The 17,832-nt window shown below is 33.3% G+C and overlaps 1 protein-coding gene across 3 annotated transcripts in view; it reads right to left on the bottom strand.

Annotated features, from left to right (window-relative positions):
* CalpC (calpain C) overlaps positions 1 to 17,832 on the bottom strand; it is a 38,815-nt gene that overhangs the window by 8,425 nt on the left and 12,558 nt on the right. For all 3 annotated transcript variants that reach the window (XM_085479742.1, XM_029304694.2, XM_085479743.1), the window contains 3 exons: positions 10,544 to 10,687; positions 8,109 to 8,178; positions 4,015 to 4,297 (listed from right to left, as the gene is read on the bottom strand). In XM_085479742.1, the coding sequence (XP_085335868.1) occupies positions 4,015 to 4,297; positions 8,109 to 8,178; positions 10,544 to 10,687 (497 nt within the window). The remainder of the gene's footprint in view (positions 1 to 4,014; positions 4,298 to 8,108; positions 8,179 to 10,543; positions 10,688 to 17,832) is intronic.

Raw genomic sequence — 17,832 nt, 5'->3', positions numbered from 1 at the left:
ATTTAATATGTACATACATTTCGTTTTTTTTATTTTTATCAAAATATAATTTCATAATAAAACCTTTTAATTAGAAACATATATACATGAAATGTTTTATGGAAACCAATCACTTTTACTGCGATATCCTCGAAATGATAATACGGTAAATAATTTTCCATTTCATGAACATGTTCGTGCGATTTGGTATTTTCCAACATGACAACACTTTCTAACGAATAAAATGTATGAACGAACGAACGTGAGAGACATGAGCCTAGCAAGATCCTAGAAACGCCAGGCGGTTTTCTAATGGAAATCGACGAGAAGGCATGTTGCGCATACTGCTTGTATACATATATTGGCATGCGAAGAGGCTTTCTAACCGATTTTCAATGCCGCTACTGATTCAATAAAGCCGATCAGCCAGGATCAATCGGATTTTCCAACGTGAGGTCATCGCGACAGAGGAAAAGATCAGCAAAACCTTCTCCTTTCTTTTTATCTTCTTTGATCTTTCAACCGACACGTAAATGTTTAACGTTATTGAAATACCAATGGAGTCTCATGACTACCAAATACGGCTACATTTATTTGAAAGTATGGTGAAAATACAATTATAAATTTTAAAAATTTCTCCAATATAATTATAATATTCTCTAAGGAAACCAGATTTATATATATATATATATATATATATTTCGTATTTTAATAGTTTGTATATGCTATCTGTTAGTTGCGTGAAGATCTAATGTAGATCATAAGTAAAGGGTTAGACTGAAATTGTATTATTCAGGTAATTACCTACACACGACGTATTTAATAATTATTCCCTTTAATCACTAGAATCATGTCGTATAATTTTTCATCGTAAAATCTATCAAACGTACACATGATGCGATATTTCCTGACCCTCGCACACGTTGCACGATAAATATTATCACGCTGAGCTTATCATGCGTGCATAACTTCCCTACGAGTAGTAAATACTGCAACACTCGTGTGTAGGATCACTCATAATATTCCATCATCGAGCAATCATCATCGTAATCGTAATTACGATCAGTGCTCGCAGTAGGAAATCACATTACCGCATGTAAAATTATTTTAGCAACTTTTCAAGTTGCTTACGATCGGAGTTACATCATTAATTAGCAGCTGTACATTCCGATACTGACGCGAGCGGAAGTTGTCGGGAATCTGCAGCGTGCAATTAATTATTAATGAGCCACGACCTCGATGCATCTTCGTAGCTATAGCGTAACAATAACATAGAAATATAAAAATTAAATAAATATCAATTTGCTTCATAAAAATTTGTGCTGTATACAATTCACAAAAATCAGATGTGAATTGTACGTGGTAAGTATATGCATTTTTTATTTTTTAAAATTAGAAATATATTATTCGTTAATAAGAAATTTACACTACGAAGATGAAAAATAATAAGCTTTTAGATTTTTTTTATTTGAGATTTAATATAAAATAATAATATGTTTACGAAAGTAATTTTGGGTAAGAAAGTTTACATGGTTAATGCATTCTTGCATGCATATCTCTTGAGAAGCTAACATAATTTTTTCCGCTCGAAACCCGTCATTGTCTTGTTCTGCTTTCTCCAAGAGAACCAAGCGCAGTCACGTCAATCTTTCGTTACGCACGTGTATCCAGTATTATGACGCAAAAGTGGCGCGTTTGATGATGAAATTATAGCAAAGTATGTTCACGGTTGTTGACCGGGAGCATATCATGTCTACCAGGTATGGTGTTTTATTAGACGCCGAGATCTATACGGATCAATGTTATTTAGATAAATACTATTATATCCTTAGCGTGCTCTTTATAGAAAGCAGCAAAATCTTTTTCCATTTCAGATACTTACGTACATAATCTTTCTCAAGCGTAACAAAAACAAACACGACACACATATTCATAAAGCTCATTATTATTTAAATAGCTAGAGTGTAAAATTTGCGTTAAGTTATACTAAAATTAAGAACTTGTTAATACCTTCTATATTTAATAATTGCTTGATTTTTCAACAGCGTATATATATATATATAAACATTGCATATAGTTTGATTCGATAAAACTGTAATTTATGATTTTTTAATTAGTATTACACATAGAAAATATTTCATATTACTTATTATTCTTTTCTTGATAAATAAAGATTATAGAGTAAAAAGAATAATATATCCATATTTTATGATTATACACTTTTATCTAACGCACAGGAATATTATTTTTGTAAGACAACATGATATTCTTAGAATAATAATTTCTTTCCATGTATATACATATGCACGTGGGGAAAACCATTATCCTTTGTTTCGTCGAAATAAATATTATCTGAAGCTATAATAGACAAATCAAGATAAATATCATGAAGGAGTATAGAAATGCAATAATAAAATTTTTGTGAAACGCGACATATAATTATATGCAAGATAATTGTTCCTCAATCGCTGTTCCTTCTTTTATCCAGGAAAGCGAGGGACGAAATTATCTTTCTTTTCAACGCCACCACCTTGCAAGCAGTTTCGAGAGCAACGCCCAAGTGAGGTTCATACGTGATGGTGCAAGAAATCGAGAGAGAGAGAGCGAGACAGGACGAGAGAAGAAAGAGAAGAAAGAAGAAAATAAAGAGAAAGACAGAGAATGTGTGTGCAAGACGGGGATAACGAGGGAAAGGAGACGGTAAAGAGTAGGGGGTCATCAGAGGAAGATTAAGAAGAGGAGCAAGGACCTCCGGCAGAACCGGTCATCGTCGTTCGGCCGTCCGCGTAAACCCCATCTTCCATCTCGTGGCGAGAGATCGCGCGCCTCGATTGCCTCGGCCTCGCGAGATGAAGTCGCGAGATGAAGTTCCTGTCCGTCCTCCGGACGGACGCTCGACTTCTGCTCCTCGCTTTTCAACTTGCACGACGAGCGAAGCGTATACCGTTTATCCTTGCGATGCATTCTGCATCATCATGAGTTCGATACGTGCTAAATACCGCTTCTCGACAAGCGTTCATCACTCAGATCATTTCGAGCGAAATTATTATGTACAAACCAGGGCGATAAACTCTCTCAAACTGTCAGTTAATATTGCCTTTGCAATCACTTTTTTTCATTTATTTAATTATAATATTAATAATAATGTATCGATTATTTGATAGATGCAGCCGTTTATCCTTGCATTCTGCATCATCATGAGTTCGGTACGTGCTAAATATTGCTTCTCAACAAGCGTTCATCACTCAGATCATTTCGAGCGAAATTATGTGTACAACCCAGCGCGATAAACTCTCTCAAACTATCAATTAATATTGCCTTTGCATCTCTTTTCTTCATTTATTTAATTATACACAATTGATAATAATGTCTCGATTATTTTATAGACGTAGCAATAAGATGGTTTCATTGGTCCAGCTTTTTGTACGGTCAAGCAAAATGTTATATGCGCTTAAAGGTGGGCTAAATTTAGAAATTATCTTGGAGCAGGCTAGCCGGCGCCAGCCTATCGGTCCATCCGCACTCGCAATCTCGCGTATACTACACCCGCGGCGATGGCGATCGAAGTTCATCGATCGAACATACCGAGGTCGATCTTCGCACGCGAATTCACCTTGAACGGCCACCTGGTGGACGCCTACGCCGCCCACGGCAGTTCGCCATTCGTCTCAAAGTGGCTCGAAAACTATCCGGCATAAAGCGAGAACACGTATCTCGTTTTTCCATGTCCATGCACGATCTCCAAGCGAAGCAAGATCAAAGATTACGGATTTATCGACGAATATTGTAACTTGTGGTCTGAACTGGATAATTGGAAAATTTCAATGTAATTTTCTTGTCACAGAGTCATTTAAAACGCACGTTGATAAAATTCTTGGAAAGTATCTGTAGAAACTGAAAGTGTCATCGACCCATCTTACATGTTTTATTAGGGTCAATAAAAAGTGTTTTATATACTTTTAAATACGATCTTCCTGACTTATAATCTATCCTATCTGTTCGAAGTTCGAACGTAAAAAGAAGAAGAAAACTCACTTGGCGTACGCTTTCTCCAGCAATGCCGGCCAGAACTGATCACTATGGCGACTCTGCACGAAGGCCAGTCTTCCATGAACCGCCGGTAATCTATCGTCGACGAGAACTTCCACCCACGCGCCACACCACCACAATCGAAACCTAAACACTCCGGCGTATTCTGCGGTCGGCGAGCCCGGAGGTTCTCCACCGCTGCCGAATCCTTGGTCGGCTGGTACCACCCTGTAGAATAGACCCTTGCTAAGGTGTAGCACGCCCAAACACGATACCAGCCACTTATCACCTATTAACAAAACAATGATATTCTGGTAAAAGCTCTATTTGTAATTATATAAATGTTTCACGAAATTGGAGTTTTGTCTTAAGAAATTCTTAAATAAAGAAAGAGAGAAAAATTAATTCAAATTATTAAGATATTTATAATATGTTTGCGGTATTTGCTTGAGGCTACTTGCTTTATTTATTAAATCATTTTAACAGAAGCTCAATGTCTTAATAAAAAATGTGAAGATCATATAAAATTTTGTAAACTATAAGTAATTCTATGGATAAGAAAAATTTTAAACGTTTCAAAGAATCATTAATATATCTGTATATTTACGCTTAATTTTATTTTAAAGTGATGATGTTATCTTTCTATTATTAAATTTTTAATGAATGTGTAATTATAACATTTATCTACAAGCAAAGGAAGGGGAGGACTAATTAAGAGCCAAATGCAATTAACGATGCGTAAATTATATTCTTCTTGTGATATCATTTATTTTAACATATTTTATCAATAAAAATCAGTTTCTTTTTAAAGATTGATAAGCTTCTTCATAAAAAATTAAATGATTCCGTAATGTTCATCAAACGTGTCGTAAGAACATAACGTTGTGAGAAATTGTGTAGGATCTAAGAGCGACACTGCTCTCTATCTCGTTACATTCACTCACTTCACTTTCGTTTTCGAAGGTCTAATCGCTGATCGAGCGCTCGCTTTTACCAACTTTTTGTTACTCCAAACAAGAGAGGAAAAGGAAATAAGAATAAACTGCTCAAACATATTGCCTACTTTCAATAATAATTCTCGTGATACGTTTTCATTAGCTTCTAGAGAAAAATTTATTAAAACAAACATAAATTATGACAATTGAATCTTGCCATAAATCTTTTGACTAATCTAAATTACTTAATAATTCAATATGCTTATATTAAGTAGTTTAGATTAATAAAGAATATATATTTTATAAAAGATATTAAATATAATTAATAATCGTTTAAATTTTAAGAAAATATACATTTTATTAAGGAATTTATCTTATTATTATGCAAAATAATAATTTTCTTAATATGTTATTTCTTCACTCAATATATTGCATTTCACTCAAGGTATGCTGGAAATGTCTCTCAACTTTGATTAAATTGATGGGATTGATCAGAAAGCGGGCGTGTCGACACGCGAGGCTGCAAAGATGAATCGCCAAATTTTACGATGTCGCAATATAGGTCGATGTGAAATTATTACATGTCGCCATTCTGCCTGACTGTGCGTGCCTGTTGCGTATATACGCGTTAACGGGACAAGTCGCGCACGCTACAGCGAACGCAGTTATATCTTCAGGAATGCGCCCGCATAGCTTATTCGAGGGCGCTCGACTTCCGGTGGCGCGATGCAACACTCGTGAATTATTATACCTGCGAAGCTACGGGAGGGGATTATGTCGCAGAGCGTTTCATGGTGCATTATAACTCGCATAGTCCGATGTAAAGTCGTATTCCGTTTTAATTTCCTCAGTCGGATTTGTGAATGTCCGAAGAGAGAGAAAAAATTTAAAAAGCAAGCAAGATCGCTGCTGCAATATATTACAATAAACAGCGAGCATATTTCACTTCTTAATGGGATAAAAATATAACGCAAAACCTGTAACAGTAATTATATACGTAATAATTATATAATTATAAAAAAGAAAAACAAAAATCTTGTACAAGATAAATTACATATGTATTTTTTGCACACACATTATAATTTTTTATTAAATAGTATGATTCAAAAGAAATAGTAAATCATAAATAATTTTGCATTTAATGCACTCAAATTGCGCCTGAAAATAAATAGAGAATGCTTTAAAAGATGTAAAAGTTTGTAATGATAATTACAATGTTAGTATTTAATCACAAAAACTTCACATTTGCTCAATCTGTTGCTAGTATTGAGCTGTGCTTTCAATCTGTGCTAATATTGAGCTAAAAATTAGTTTGATTTTTGTCTCTATAGAAATCGAGATACGCGCAATATCTGATTATATTCACTACTTCGTTCTATAATCTTATTCCGGCATTTATAATCACAAGGAAATCACTTTAACGTTTGATACGATACGTAACATTTAATAAGTGTTACTATTTTCATGATTTAGCAATTAACAGCGTAATAAGTTTTCGAGTAAACTGCGTGTTCAAGAATCTAGCACAAAACGTACAACTTTCTAATTTAATACATGTAAAGTTTCTTGAATGATTTTATCAAATATTATATTTAGATAATCTATAATTACAAGACCGTAAATTTTGATATATAATTATATTGTTAATATATGTAATTGTTACAAATGCTAATTAGCAATTAATTATCTATTGCATATTAAGTTATATTTTTGTAATACAGTTAATTAATATTTAATTATTAATATAATACAGTTAATTAATATGTAATTATTATGTCTTTAATTATAGTATTTAACTGTAATATTCGGCAGTCACAAAGTAACATCAACTGTAACTGTTCTTTAATTACCTAATTGATAACATCTACAACTGCAATTATTACTCACGTACAGCTAACGTGTAATATATAAATATCAACGGTTTTACGTTTACGTTTTTACGTCACTGTATTACTTTTCTTCTGTACTTACAGAAATAATTTCTTAGAACATCTACAAATGTATCAAGAAAATATTTAATCCTTTTTATTCGATGATACATTTTACAGAAAAACTTGTTTAACCGTTAATGATAATGTTATTTTATGTGTATTTATTATTGCAAAAAATTTGAAGAGAGTCTTTGTACATAGCAATTTTCGAAGCGACAGAATATTTTCTAAATATTTATTTTCCAGAATCGCATAAAAAGAAATATAACAACTTCAATCTGTATCGTTCATAAAAACGATTACTGTTACTTCTTACGTTCATCAAAAGTCAATGAAGTAATTTCAGGATTCATGACATATTTCAATCGTGAATGAGAATCTCCAGTTTTCTTTGAATCGAGATATCATGTCATTAAAAATAGATTATTTCTGTTGATTTTAAATATTTCAAATTTTTATCAAATGATATTTCAAGTCTCTATCTTAAAATGCATAATTATGTATTTCACCAGCACAAAACTATTGAAATATTTTGATTCTATAAGAGCTAAAAATATTATTTTACATTATTATATAAATTTAATCTCTTAAAAAGATGTGATTACAATATTATTTAAAACAATAATAATAATAATAATAAATGACATGTATTTTTTAAATATAAAGATATTATTTGTTTTACTAATTATATAAGAGAGAAAAAATATGTAATAATACAAAATTGACATTTTGATAATATAATCCACGCTTCTCGAATATGTATCTCCTTTCAACATCTCATATTATTAAAATATCTCTTCAAATCATCTATAAACAATTATGAACTAATGTTACATCTAGTTTTCAAGAACAATTGACTGTGAAGATTTAATATTCGATTACTGATCCGTGGTAGTGAACTCACGTAACCTTTCGTCGCGCAAGAAGAAAAGGAGTTAGGTAGTAGAAGCCAAGGTTTTCAAACACGTGCAAGAACACAACGTATCATTATGTCTATCGAGGGAATTCCGTACTGTCAGGATAGGGAGAAAAGGCAAAAGCGGAACGACCAGTTCTGTCGTTTGTGGGTGCCTTTCATGCATCGTTTATTTATGCACGCTTAAACTCCAGTGGGGTTTCTAAGATAGGCTCTTCAGCCTTACTTCTCTCCATCTCATTCCCCTGTGTTCCCGAATTTTTTAAAATCACAAGTTTATTTACTAACTGTAATTTTTTTTTTTTACAGATAACTCACCCATCTTCCCAGGAATGACATCGAATTGAGCAGGTGCATCGCTGACGAAGATAGGCCGATTGCACAATTCCTAAAACAAAGTAGAGAATTTTTTTATTTATTTCATCTTAATTAATATCAATAATAATTATTATATAAAAAAAGTTTAAGCGACTATACAATAAAAATACATTATGTAACATGGAAAAAATATATGATACATATGTAGACATGAAGCATCAACTAAAAAATATTAAATAAGATAACGATAATTAGAAAGAGAAAACGTAAATTAGAGAAAGAAAAAGAGAGAAGAAACATATTAAATTTAAAAATTTTTAATTGTAAAACTTATAGTTAAGAAATAATTTAGAATTCGGATATGATTATATTTATTTATATTTTAAATTATAATTTTAATTATATATATATATATTACGTTATAAGGCTGAACTTAACAGAATGAAAAATACTTTTAATGCAAAACTTAAGCGCACATTTATCTGATCATTCACATTGTAACGAAACGTCGTATTATGAAATTGATTCTACGTATTATGCAAATTATGAATTCTCAGTGCATATTTTTCTATTGATGAATCTGAAGTCTTTCCTGTTATTAGATCTGGATGCACAATTCCTGGAAAATTCTCTAAAGCTGAGTATAGCATGCATTTACCTATAATTTATAACATTTTTATTAATCATTCTTAATTAATCGATTCTTAATAAATCGAATGTCATTTTGTACATTTCCATTATCGTGCATTTACTCTCACGTTTGATGTACGCTAGTTTCGCAGTAATTGCAGTATATATAATTTTCACATTATCCTTTATCATTCATGCTTTACTGATTTTTAAATAGAATTATTTTCTCACTAACAATTGAGGTATACATTTAAAACAAACATATGTATTGTATAACACAATGTAAAATAGTTACGAGGATAAAATTAAGACATTAAATAAAACTAAACTTTATGCACAAAATAATTTTTAATTTTCTTCTAATTAATATATGTATATCCTTTCTTAATTATCAAATACACTTAATAATTATCTGACATAATTTTATATTGGAAATTTTACAATAATTTCCATGAAACATTTATATTTCGTAAATTTTGGCTAGAAAGTTGGAAAGTTGTTCGGAGAAACAATTATCCAATAAAAAAACATGCACACCTCAATTATGTTACCTTATGGAGAAATGTCAGATATTAACGACACGAAGCACCAACGCGCATATATTTCGCAATACATAAAGGGGCCGCATTAAATAACTGTTCTCCAACTGTTGCATCCCGCGCTGGCGTAATGCAGCTCTTCCTCTTTCGCGCGTTTCCGGTCGGCAGTGGAATCGTGACGGGAATCTTTGGCGACGGTGTTAAAAGCGCGACACACGCCACGTACATACGCATTTCTCCACGCAATTGTTGACCTTGTCGTAGGAATGCGTATGCTTGTCAGTGACTTCTATTCAGATCACTATATAATACTCGATGGTGCACGGCCACGCAATGTCTCGTTCGGTAAGCGGAAAAGACCAGCGGTTACGCGTCGTCGACTTCACCTGCAGCTCGCTCGTTTCTCGACCCATCGTGCAGGTTGCATAACCAACGCCGCAGGATCGTTGATCCCTGCTCCGATATTCTGGAATCGCGATTATTTCGCGGACCTCGAAGGATCTCATTCGTGAGAAAAATGAGATTCGAACAGTCTACTTGATGGTAACCCAACACATAATTAAATAAAATTAAGTACTTCTATTCTTATGTAAAAAAATTTGATTAAGTGATTTATTAATAATTATAAAAGACAATGGAGAAAATAATTTTACAAAAATGATAAATATTAAAATGATGTAATTTAAATATTTATAAATGATAAGAGAATAGTTTTTTATGTATTCAGTGAATATGTTAGCAAGATAATTGTAACATAAGAGCTCTCGACAGAATGAGTGGTTCCGTTATATGATTTGTCCCAAGCAGAGTATAACTCTATTCAGTAGACAATTATAAGCACGCAGGCGACAGAGCTGCGTGTCAAGGTTGCGAACTGTTTTTGTTACGGTTCCTAAGTTCTACGTCGCGCATCTTTCTGTTCTTTAGGAATTAGAGCGAACCGAGGAAGATAGTTTACTTCTATACTGCTCCCGAAGGAACAGTTTCGTTGCATCAGCTAGCAATGGAATAAATCATCTTTTAATGTTCGTGGCCCAATTACAAAAGATATATGTGAGACATTTTTAACTGATAGAAATTAATTATTTCTAAATATCTTATAATTTCTATAAACTATTATAATAATAAAATATTAATGTATATACATTACATGTGTACTATATGTAAAATGCAACTATATTTTTATATATTTTGCTAATTGCAGGAAAAAAGCGATTGATAGCAAAAGATAAAATATTAATCGAAAGAATAAAAATGCGGTCTTACTTTCGGCCTTTTCCATTGAAACTGGAACGGCGGTGTCTGGTGATAAAAGACCGAAGCTTGGGTTGCTGGAAATTCTGGATCCTCCCAGAGCTCACCTCGTTTCAAGCACGAACGCTTGATTCGTTCGTACTCGCTCATTACGTCCTGAAAAACAAGGAAGAGCATTCATAATTAAATCAGAAATTACCTTTATTATTTACTATTAATTTTCAATATAAACTAATTATTCATCTTAGGCGCATATAACATTGATATTAAAATCCAATTTTTTAACGGTTATACAAAAAAAAAGCAAACTAGGTAAAGCCAAGATAATTGTAATGTATTTAAAGTTATCTTTAAATAATCTCTCGATCTCGCGAGCGTAACAAAGCGTCATAACAGCTATTCCATAATTACAGCTGCTTAGAATTTTATGGAAATAACTTCGGAGTTATTTAGATGTATACAAAGACAAAGACTTAATATCCTGTTAAACAAAGAAGCTTCCTAGCTAAGTTGAATTAAAAGATTACGCTACATCTAATTAATATTAATGGTTCATTACTAATAGAGGGTGAGAATTTAACAGTACCTCTACCCACATATCACATTCTCATTCTTCTCTTCATCTTCTCTCGTAATTAAGGCGCAACCTTAAAAGAGTAAGAGATGTTCAAAAACTTCCCTGAAATACCGCAGTGCGGTTCTCTCGCGACGATTAATAATGCGCATTAGCAAATGTCGACGTTTAAATTGCACGAGAATACAAGGAACTTCCTGCAGCATTCTCACGCAAAATAATCTTACGATACGTCTTAAAATCTCGCTAGAAAATATTCCGGGATATAAATCCAAAGATGTCGCCAATTACGAAAAATTTGTATATCGTAAATCTTGACTTTAAAATTTTCTATTAGAAAGAATCAAGATATCTATATATTTAACTCATAAATTTGAGAAAAATGTTAAAATCTTTCTGTTTTTCACGTATATTCTCACGTGATGATTTTTTAAAAGAAGTATTGTAGTATATAGTGTTTCAAGAAATATGTATTATCGAGATATTTCTGAGAAAAAAATTGTGTTTCACCACAGCAAGAAAGAGAAATGCTGGTTTATGTTTTTTTTTTGGGGCAACATTTAAAATTCTTTCGCATATTCTTTCCCACGAGCGTATCTCGTTGACCTTTATAGATCTCTTGATAGCACTCGAGCGATCGAACAACTCGCGAAATTTTGCTTACGCAAAGCGTATGCCTCATTGCTGCTAAAAATTGTATTAATAACATCCTGTCAGCCGAACAAAAGTAACAAATCACTTTCACGGATATATCTATTCTCGCAATTAACGGCGCGTTTTGACCTCGATTTTCCAGCCGATAATGCGTTTCAAACTCATCGAACACATTGCATCCAGGTCAACACTCTCTCTCCAGGTCGAGGTTTTGCTGACAGCGTTTAACGATGTCTCTTTTTTTTGTCACCGGAGATTTGGCAGGAAATAAAAAGTCGTTGACACCTCTTCGCCGAGTGAAGCCTTCAGTCGGAATGAATAACAACGATTAGCCTCGCTTGCCACGTCCGTTACACTTTGTATGTACGTATAATTTTTCTACCGGTATAACCGGCAATCCGTATCGACACTTTACACCAAGCTTAGTTAGCGATGATGCTCATTCGTGTAACTTTAATGATACGGCATTATCGCCGAAGTGAAATTAAAAAATATCCCGCAATGCTGCGCCGGATATTCGCGTATTTACTTGTAAAATACACATGCGCGTCGGCAACCCAGCGATTCATTAATATTAATGTCTTCTTGCGATTATTAATACGTTCGATACTTTTCCCGCTTGTAACTTCTGCTTATGTACGAATAAATCATCTAAGAAGTGTGAAAAGAAATGTGAATTAATATACATATTTATTATATTATGTAAATATTATCAATATATATTCTTTTATTTTTAATCAAAGAAAATAACATTAGTCAAGATACTATATTATGTATAATCATCTTATTCTATCATTTTTTTGCCAATAAAATTTCTGATTCTTTAATTAAGTGATTATACATTTTGTCTTTGGCAATTTTTAAATTAAGATTTTAGAAAGATTTTAAAATTAATTGAATTAACTTTACCTATTTACTTATTTACCTTGAACAAATTATAAATATTGATTCATTAGTTTTTTTTTCAAAAATTTCTCCTTTAAATTGCTAATATTAAAATATCAATCTCACATTGATCAAAAAATTACTCTTAAAAATATATATATTTTTCATTAAGTTTCCTTATTCGAAAAAATAAGAAATTTTCGTAATAAACATTTTCGCTTATCGACAGGTTCTGTCCTCTCTTTGTGGGACATATAAACGTTAGCCATTGAGATGACGGGCCATTGAACGTTTCTCTCTAGGACGAGGGAGATGTCCTCCACGCCTCAGTGAACCGTAACGCCGTCATTAAGTTTTGCAACGACCGTTGATAACATATTTTCACCGCGTAGGCGATAATGCGGGAGAAGGTGCGCGCCCACGGCTTGTAGTCGTGAAAGCGTCACGATATTGCGAAATAGTCAATTACTTTCATCGGGGCATCGCGTTCCGGTTTCATCGTGCATTGTTCCGAGGCCGGTTAATTTTCGACCGAACGGCGAAACGCAGCGGGTGCGCCAATTAAAATCGTAATAAAACGGCGTCGGGTAATTAGCGCGAGACACGAGACGCGCTCCTCCTCGCTCTCTGACTCGCCACGTTTCTTTTTCTTCTTCTTTTTTTCTCCGGTACTAGCGAACAATCCTGTTTTGTTGCCACCTATTGCTACCTTGGCATACCGTGCTGAGGCGTGTCGTCGCGCGACAACACAAAGAGTTATATGTCTGAGCTATTCCTTTCGTAACATATTGCTTGCAGTGTAGCATATAGCTCGCTGTTTTTCGTTATTACACCTGCATCGTGATAAATTATTCAAAATCAACAAGCGTGTCTTGCACACATAATTTAACATTTATTTTTCGTCATTGACATAAGCTTTACCTAGTTGCTTCATCCATAAGAATTTATAGTTTCAAAGAATATTTTTACGTCATGGGCGTCCGTAGGATTCTTTCTAGAAGGGAGCATAATTAAATTTTTGTTGTTTTTATTTTTTGTTCTTTCTTAATTTTTTAAATTTAATTTTTGTTTAAAGTATTTGGATATCGATTTATAGAATTAATTATAAATAAGTTGACAAGCTAAAAATAAAACACAAAAAATGACAGCTTTATATTTTTTCTGAAATAATTTTTTTATCTTTGTTAATATTCTGGAATTAATACATTGCATATTATATTATATTTATAGGCAATTTGGAATTATTAAAATAATTTTTTTCTTCAAAATTAGCACTTTTATTACTTAGAAATAAGAAATGAAAAATTAATACAAAGTTAACGTTTCTACACGAATCTCGAAATACTCTGTGTTTTACCTAAGCATAGCAGAGCTTGAAAAAAGATTCTTAATTTACGTTTCTGTGCTTAAAGCGGCTTTATCTAAGGACAGCACGGGAGATACGGTTATAATGACTAAAATTGCGGAAGGCCAAGGAGTATATCCGCGCCGTGGTCCACGTCGGGTGAGGCAAGCCGTAAAGGCCTTCTCGACAACCACCGACACACACATCGCGTAGTGGTCCGTGCGCCTCAAGGCCGCTGGAGAACCAAGCATGAAACTAGTTCGACCGGTACGAAAGTATGGTAGCTATCATATAGCTAACGCGTATACGTATAGTAGATCGCTCAAGTACTCGCGGAAGACGACTGCTCGGGAATTCACCGGGTAGAATGTATGGACTTGGAATGTATCTTCCAAGATGCCTTCGAGAAATAAAACTGAATATCGTCATTGGTATTCCGTATCATCGGCCATATTCAATTTTTTTCAGCATCAGCAACTCTTTACAACCTTCTCGCAAGACGGTTCAATAATCGCTGAATCAACGAACGCAATCTCCTATAAATAATTTATTTTATTTTTTAATATCCATTTGATCCCAGTTGTTAAAAAAAATTATTTGTTTGTGTTTAAGTAAATATTACATCACGAAGAATTATGAGACATTTTATAAGCGATTACAAACTTCAAAGAAATTAATGATAAATATGAAAGTAAGCTGAACAAATAAAAGATAGATGGACGGTGCATTTTTACAGCAAAGGGATGCGTAATCGTTGATGAGTAATCGTATACTTTCTACTGGTTAAAGAAGTTTTACAGCTTGCACATATGGCCTTGAGACTCAGGCGCATTCGAGCGAAGAGCTCGCAGGGCGAAGAAGCCGCGCTTCTTCTTCGTCGTGACTCTGCGAAGTGGCGGATGATGGTGCGGAAATACGAGGGCTTTTGCGTCCTTCCTATCACGGATTCTTGACACGTCACTCTCCGTAAGAACGTTTCAAATGCGCGATTTGCTTGGGCGGAAGGATCTTACGTCGGTCACGTGTTCCGAAGCAAACGTATTATTACGTTCACTTTGTTCCACAAAACGAGCAAGGCCGGTCGTTTGATCGACGTACAACGTCGCGTTTCGTCGACAACGAGTGACCAAACTGGTTGAGCGTGCATCAGCAAACTTTTTGCATAATATAATATACAAAAAAAGTTTATATTCAAGAATTAGATTGTATGACAGACCCTGACAAATAATTATATATAATCAATATTTTAAAAACTGTTGCTTCAATTTACTCTGGTAAAAATAGAAATCTCTGAGAGAAGTAATGTTCTCGAAGACGTATTAAATGTTGCATAAACATTTTTAAATGTGGCTGTTTTATTTTTATGTTCGACGCAACTTTATAATCTTAAATAAATACATCGATTGACAAATAAACGCTAAATGAAAAAGAATGTACTCATATAATGTTCAAGAATTATCCTCCGATTATCTCTGATTCAAGTGCGAGTTGCAGTTACAGATGGTATCTTAAGCATGACCTTATCTTTGACAGGCAAAATTATTTATCAGCTTTATGTTATTTCTCTGACGCTAAAACGACTAAGCCAAGATACATGTTCATGTAACGGTACTGAACACAACGAGCGCTCTTCGTAACCTCGTGAACTGTGACCCTAATTTTCCCCCTCTATTATAATCCGCTCCATTTTTCCCTTCACAATTACGCTGCCCCCCTAGATTCCGTTGCCTGACTCGTCAAAACATCGGAACAGACAGCTTTACTATTACGTAGCACAATTGTGAAATATAATAATTTTTTCTATGCAATCAGAAGCAACATTCAATTCAAGAATTTCGTATTAATATTGAGAAATAAATGATTTTTCGACTACTAAAGTTTTTGATAATTATGATAATAATAAGAATAGATTCAAACACAGGAGATACGGACAAAGTGGATATAGATAAAGTGGATACAAATAAGTGGATACAGACAAGTAGAGAGATGCAGATAAAGTAGAACAGACAAAGTAGATAGAGACATTATTACGTAATGATATTATGTCAAATAAATTATTCGAATCTCAAAATGCTAACCTGTGACTTTCTTTATATTATTTTCCATTAAATTATACACTTTTAAAAATTATTTATATATAATATAACGAAAATAAAATATAAAATTAATAAAAATTTACTTTGACAGAAAAAGAGAAAAAGTAATATGAATCACTTAAAGGCACCAAGTAACTTTCATTAAATCTTTATTACATCTCATGTGATGATATTTCAAACGGATTTTACGACCGCAAAACCGGGAGTTCGTAATGGCTGATTTCGCGCCATCAAAGAACAAAGTCGAACGACAAAAAGGGAAAATGATGGTAATTTTGATTATGCATAATTTGTTGGATCCTGTTGTTTGTTCTGTCTCTCGGCAAAAGCACTTTCTCTCCTCGGCGCAAACGCTCTTTTGCTCTTGTGTGAGAACTCTCTTCACTCTATACTCTACGTTATGTCTATACAATTCAACGCAATTCGAGACGTCGCGATATATCCCAGATTGCGGCTACATATCTTAACGTCAAGACTTATCTCTGAAAGCCGAGAGGCATAATCCTGTTTCGTTTTAGTGTCACCTCGGATAATCGTCTTGGTCGATTTTTCTCGCGGATCAAACGATTCCGCGGGCGATTTTGCGTAATCGGCAATTTGTGTAAGTGCGATTTCCCTGCCGGAAATTCAAGACACGACACTTCCACGGCACCCGGTTTAGTATTTTCACTCGGTGCGAAACTAGAAACTTAGAAAGTTGCTGCTGGAGATGTATTCAAATGCCTGGCGTTGCAGAAAATTGGGCGAGCGCGAGCTAGAGTACTATTAATCTTTTTGGAACGAGGCAACTTTGCGAGATGAAAGTTTTTCGCTATTTAAATTAGAAATTGCCAATAAGTTTAACAATTTTCAAATAAACTAGCGTCAAATAAAAATAAAAATGATATCAAGAAATAAAATAATTAAGAGGAGAGACACAAAGAAAGAGAAAAGATTGATAAGTAATGTCTTTCCCTTTTCTATGCGCATATATTAAAAATACTATTATTATTTCTATTATCATTTTATATTTTTTTAATTTTTGAGAATTTTCTCTCTTATTTTTTATTGTTATTTAAAGATATTAAAATAAGGAGATTATTAAATGTTATAAAATATATAAATTCACTAAATAGTTATTTTCAATAAATAACACAATTTTAATTTGTAATTATACATATGATAATTAAAATGCTAGAATAATAAAATATATTTATTAGACGATATTTTGCTTTTGGCACCTTTTTGACATTTTTAATCATATTTTAATCATTGCTATGCATTGTTTCTACAATGTTTACATAATACTTTATCTATATGATGCAATGTACGATGTAACACAATTACGTCGGTAGAGTTATATATTGACATAGAAAGTGAAAATTCGTTTCCAAGCACATCGGACAACATAATGTATGACAGTATAAGTACAAGAAGTAGTAGACGTACAATGTCCAAGATCCATCACATTACTTTTTCTCGTATAAATTCTTTGATTAATAAATATATAATTTCACTAAAATACAATTATCAAAATAAGCTGTAAAATTTTATTTTTTACATAAATTAAAAATAAAAAAGCTTTGCAAACTATAGATATATATCGCTCCAAATATTCCCTATTTTATTAAAATTGAATGTCCGGTAATCGTTGAAGCCCCCATCTGCTCAAAATAGTTCATCCCGTGATTCTTCGTGCGAGGTCTTTCATCCACGATCCCCTCGCGCGATAATCAGATAACCCGCAAGCAGAACTGTTCATGTTCAT

Source organism: Nylanderia fulva, unplaced genomic scaffold, assembly GCF_048542155.1.
Source record: "Nylanderia fulva isolate GAGA-0341 unplaced genomic scaffold, ASM4854215v1 Scaffold13, whole genome shotgun sequence".
Taxonomy (NCBI): Eukaryota; Metazoa; Arthropoda; class Insecta; order Hymenoptera; family Formicidae; genus Nylanderia; species Nylanderia fulva.
This window is presented reverse-complemented; position numbering and strand designations above follow the sequence as displayed.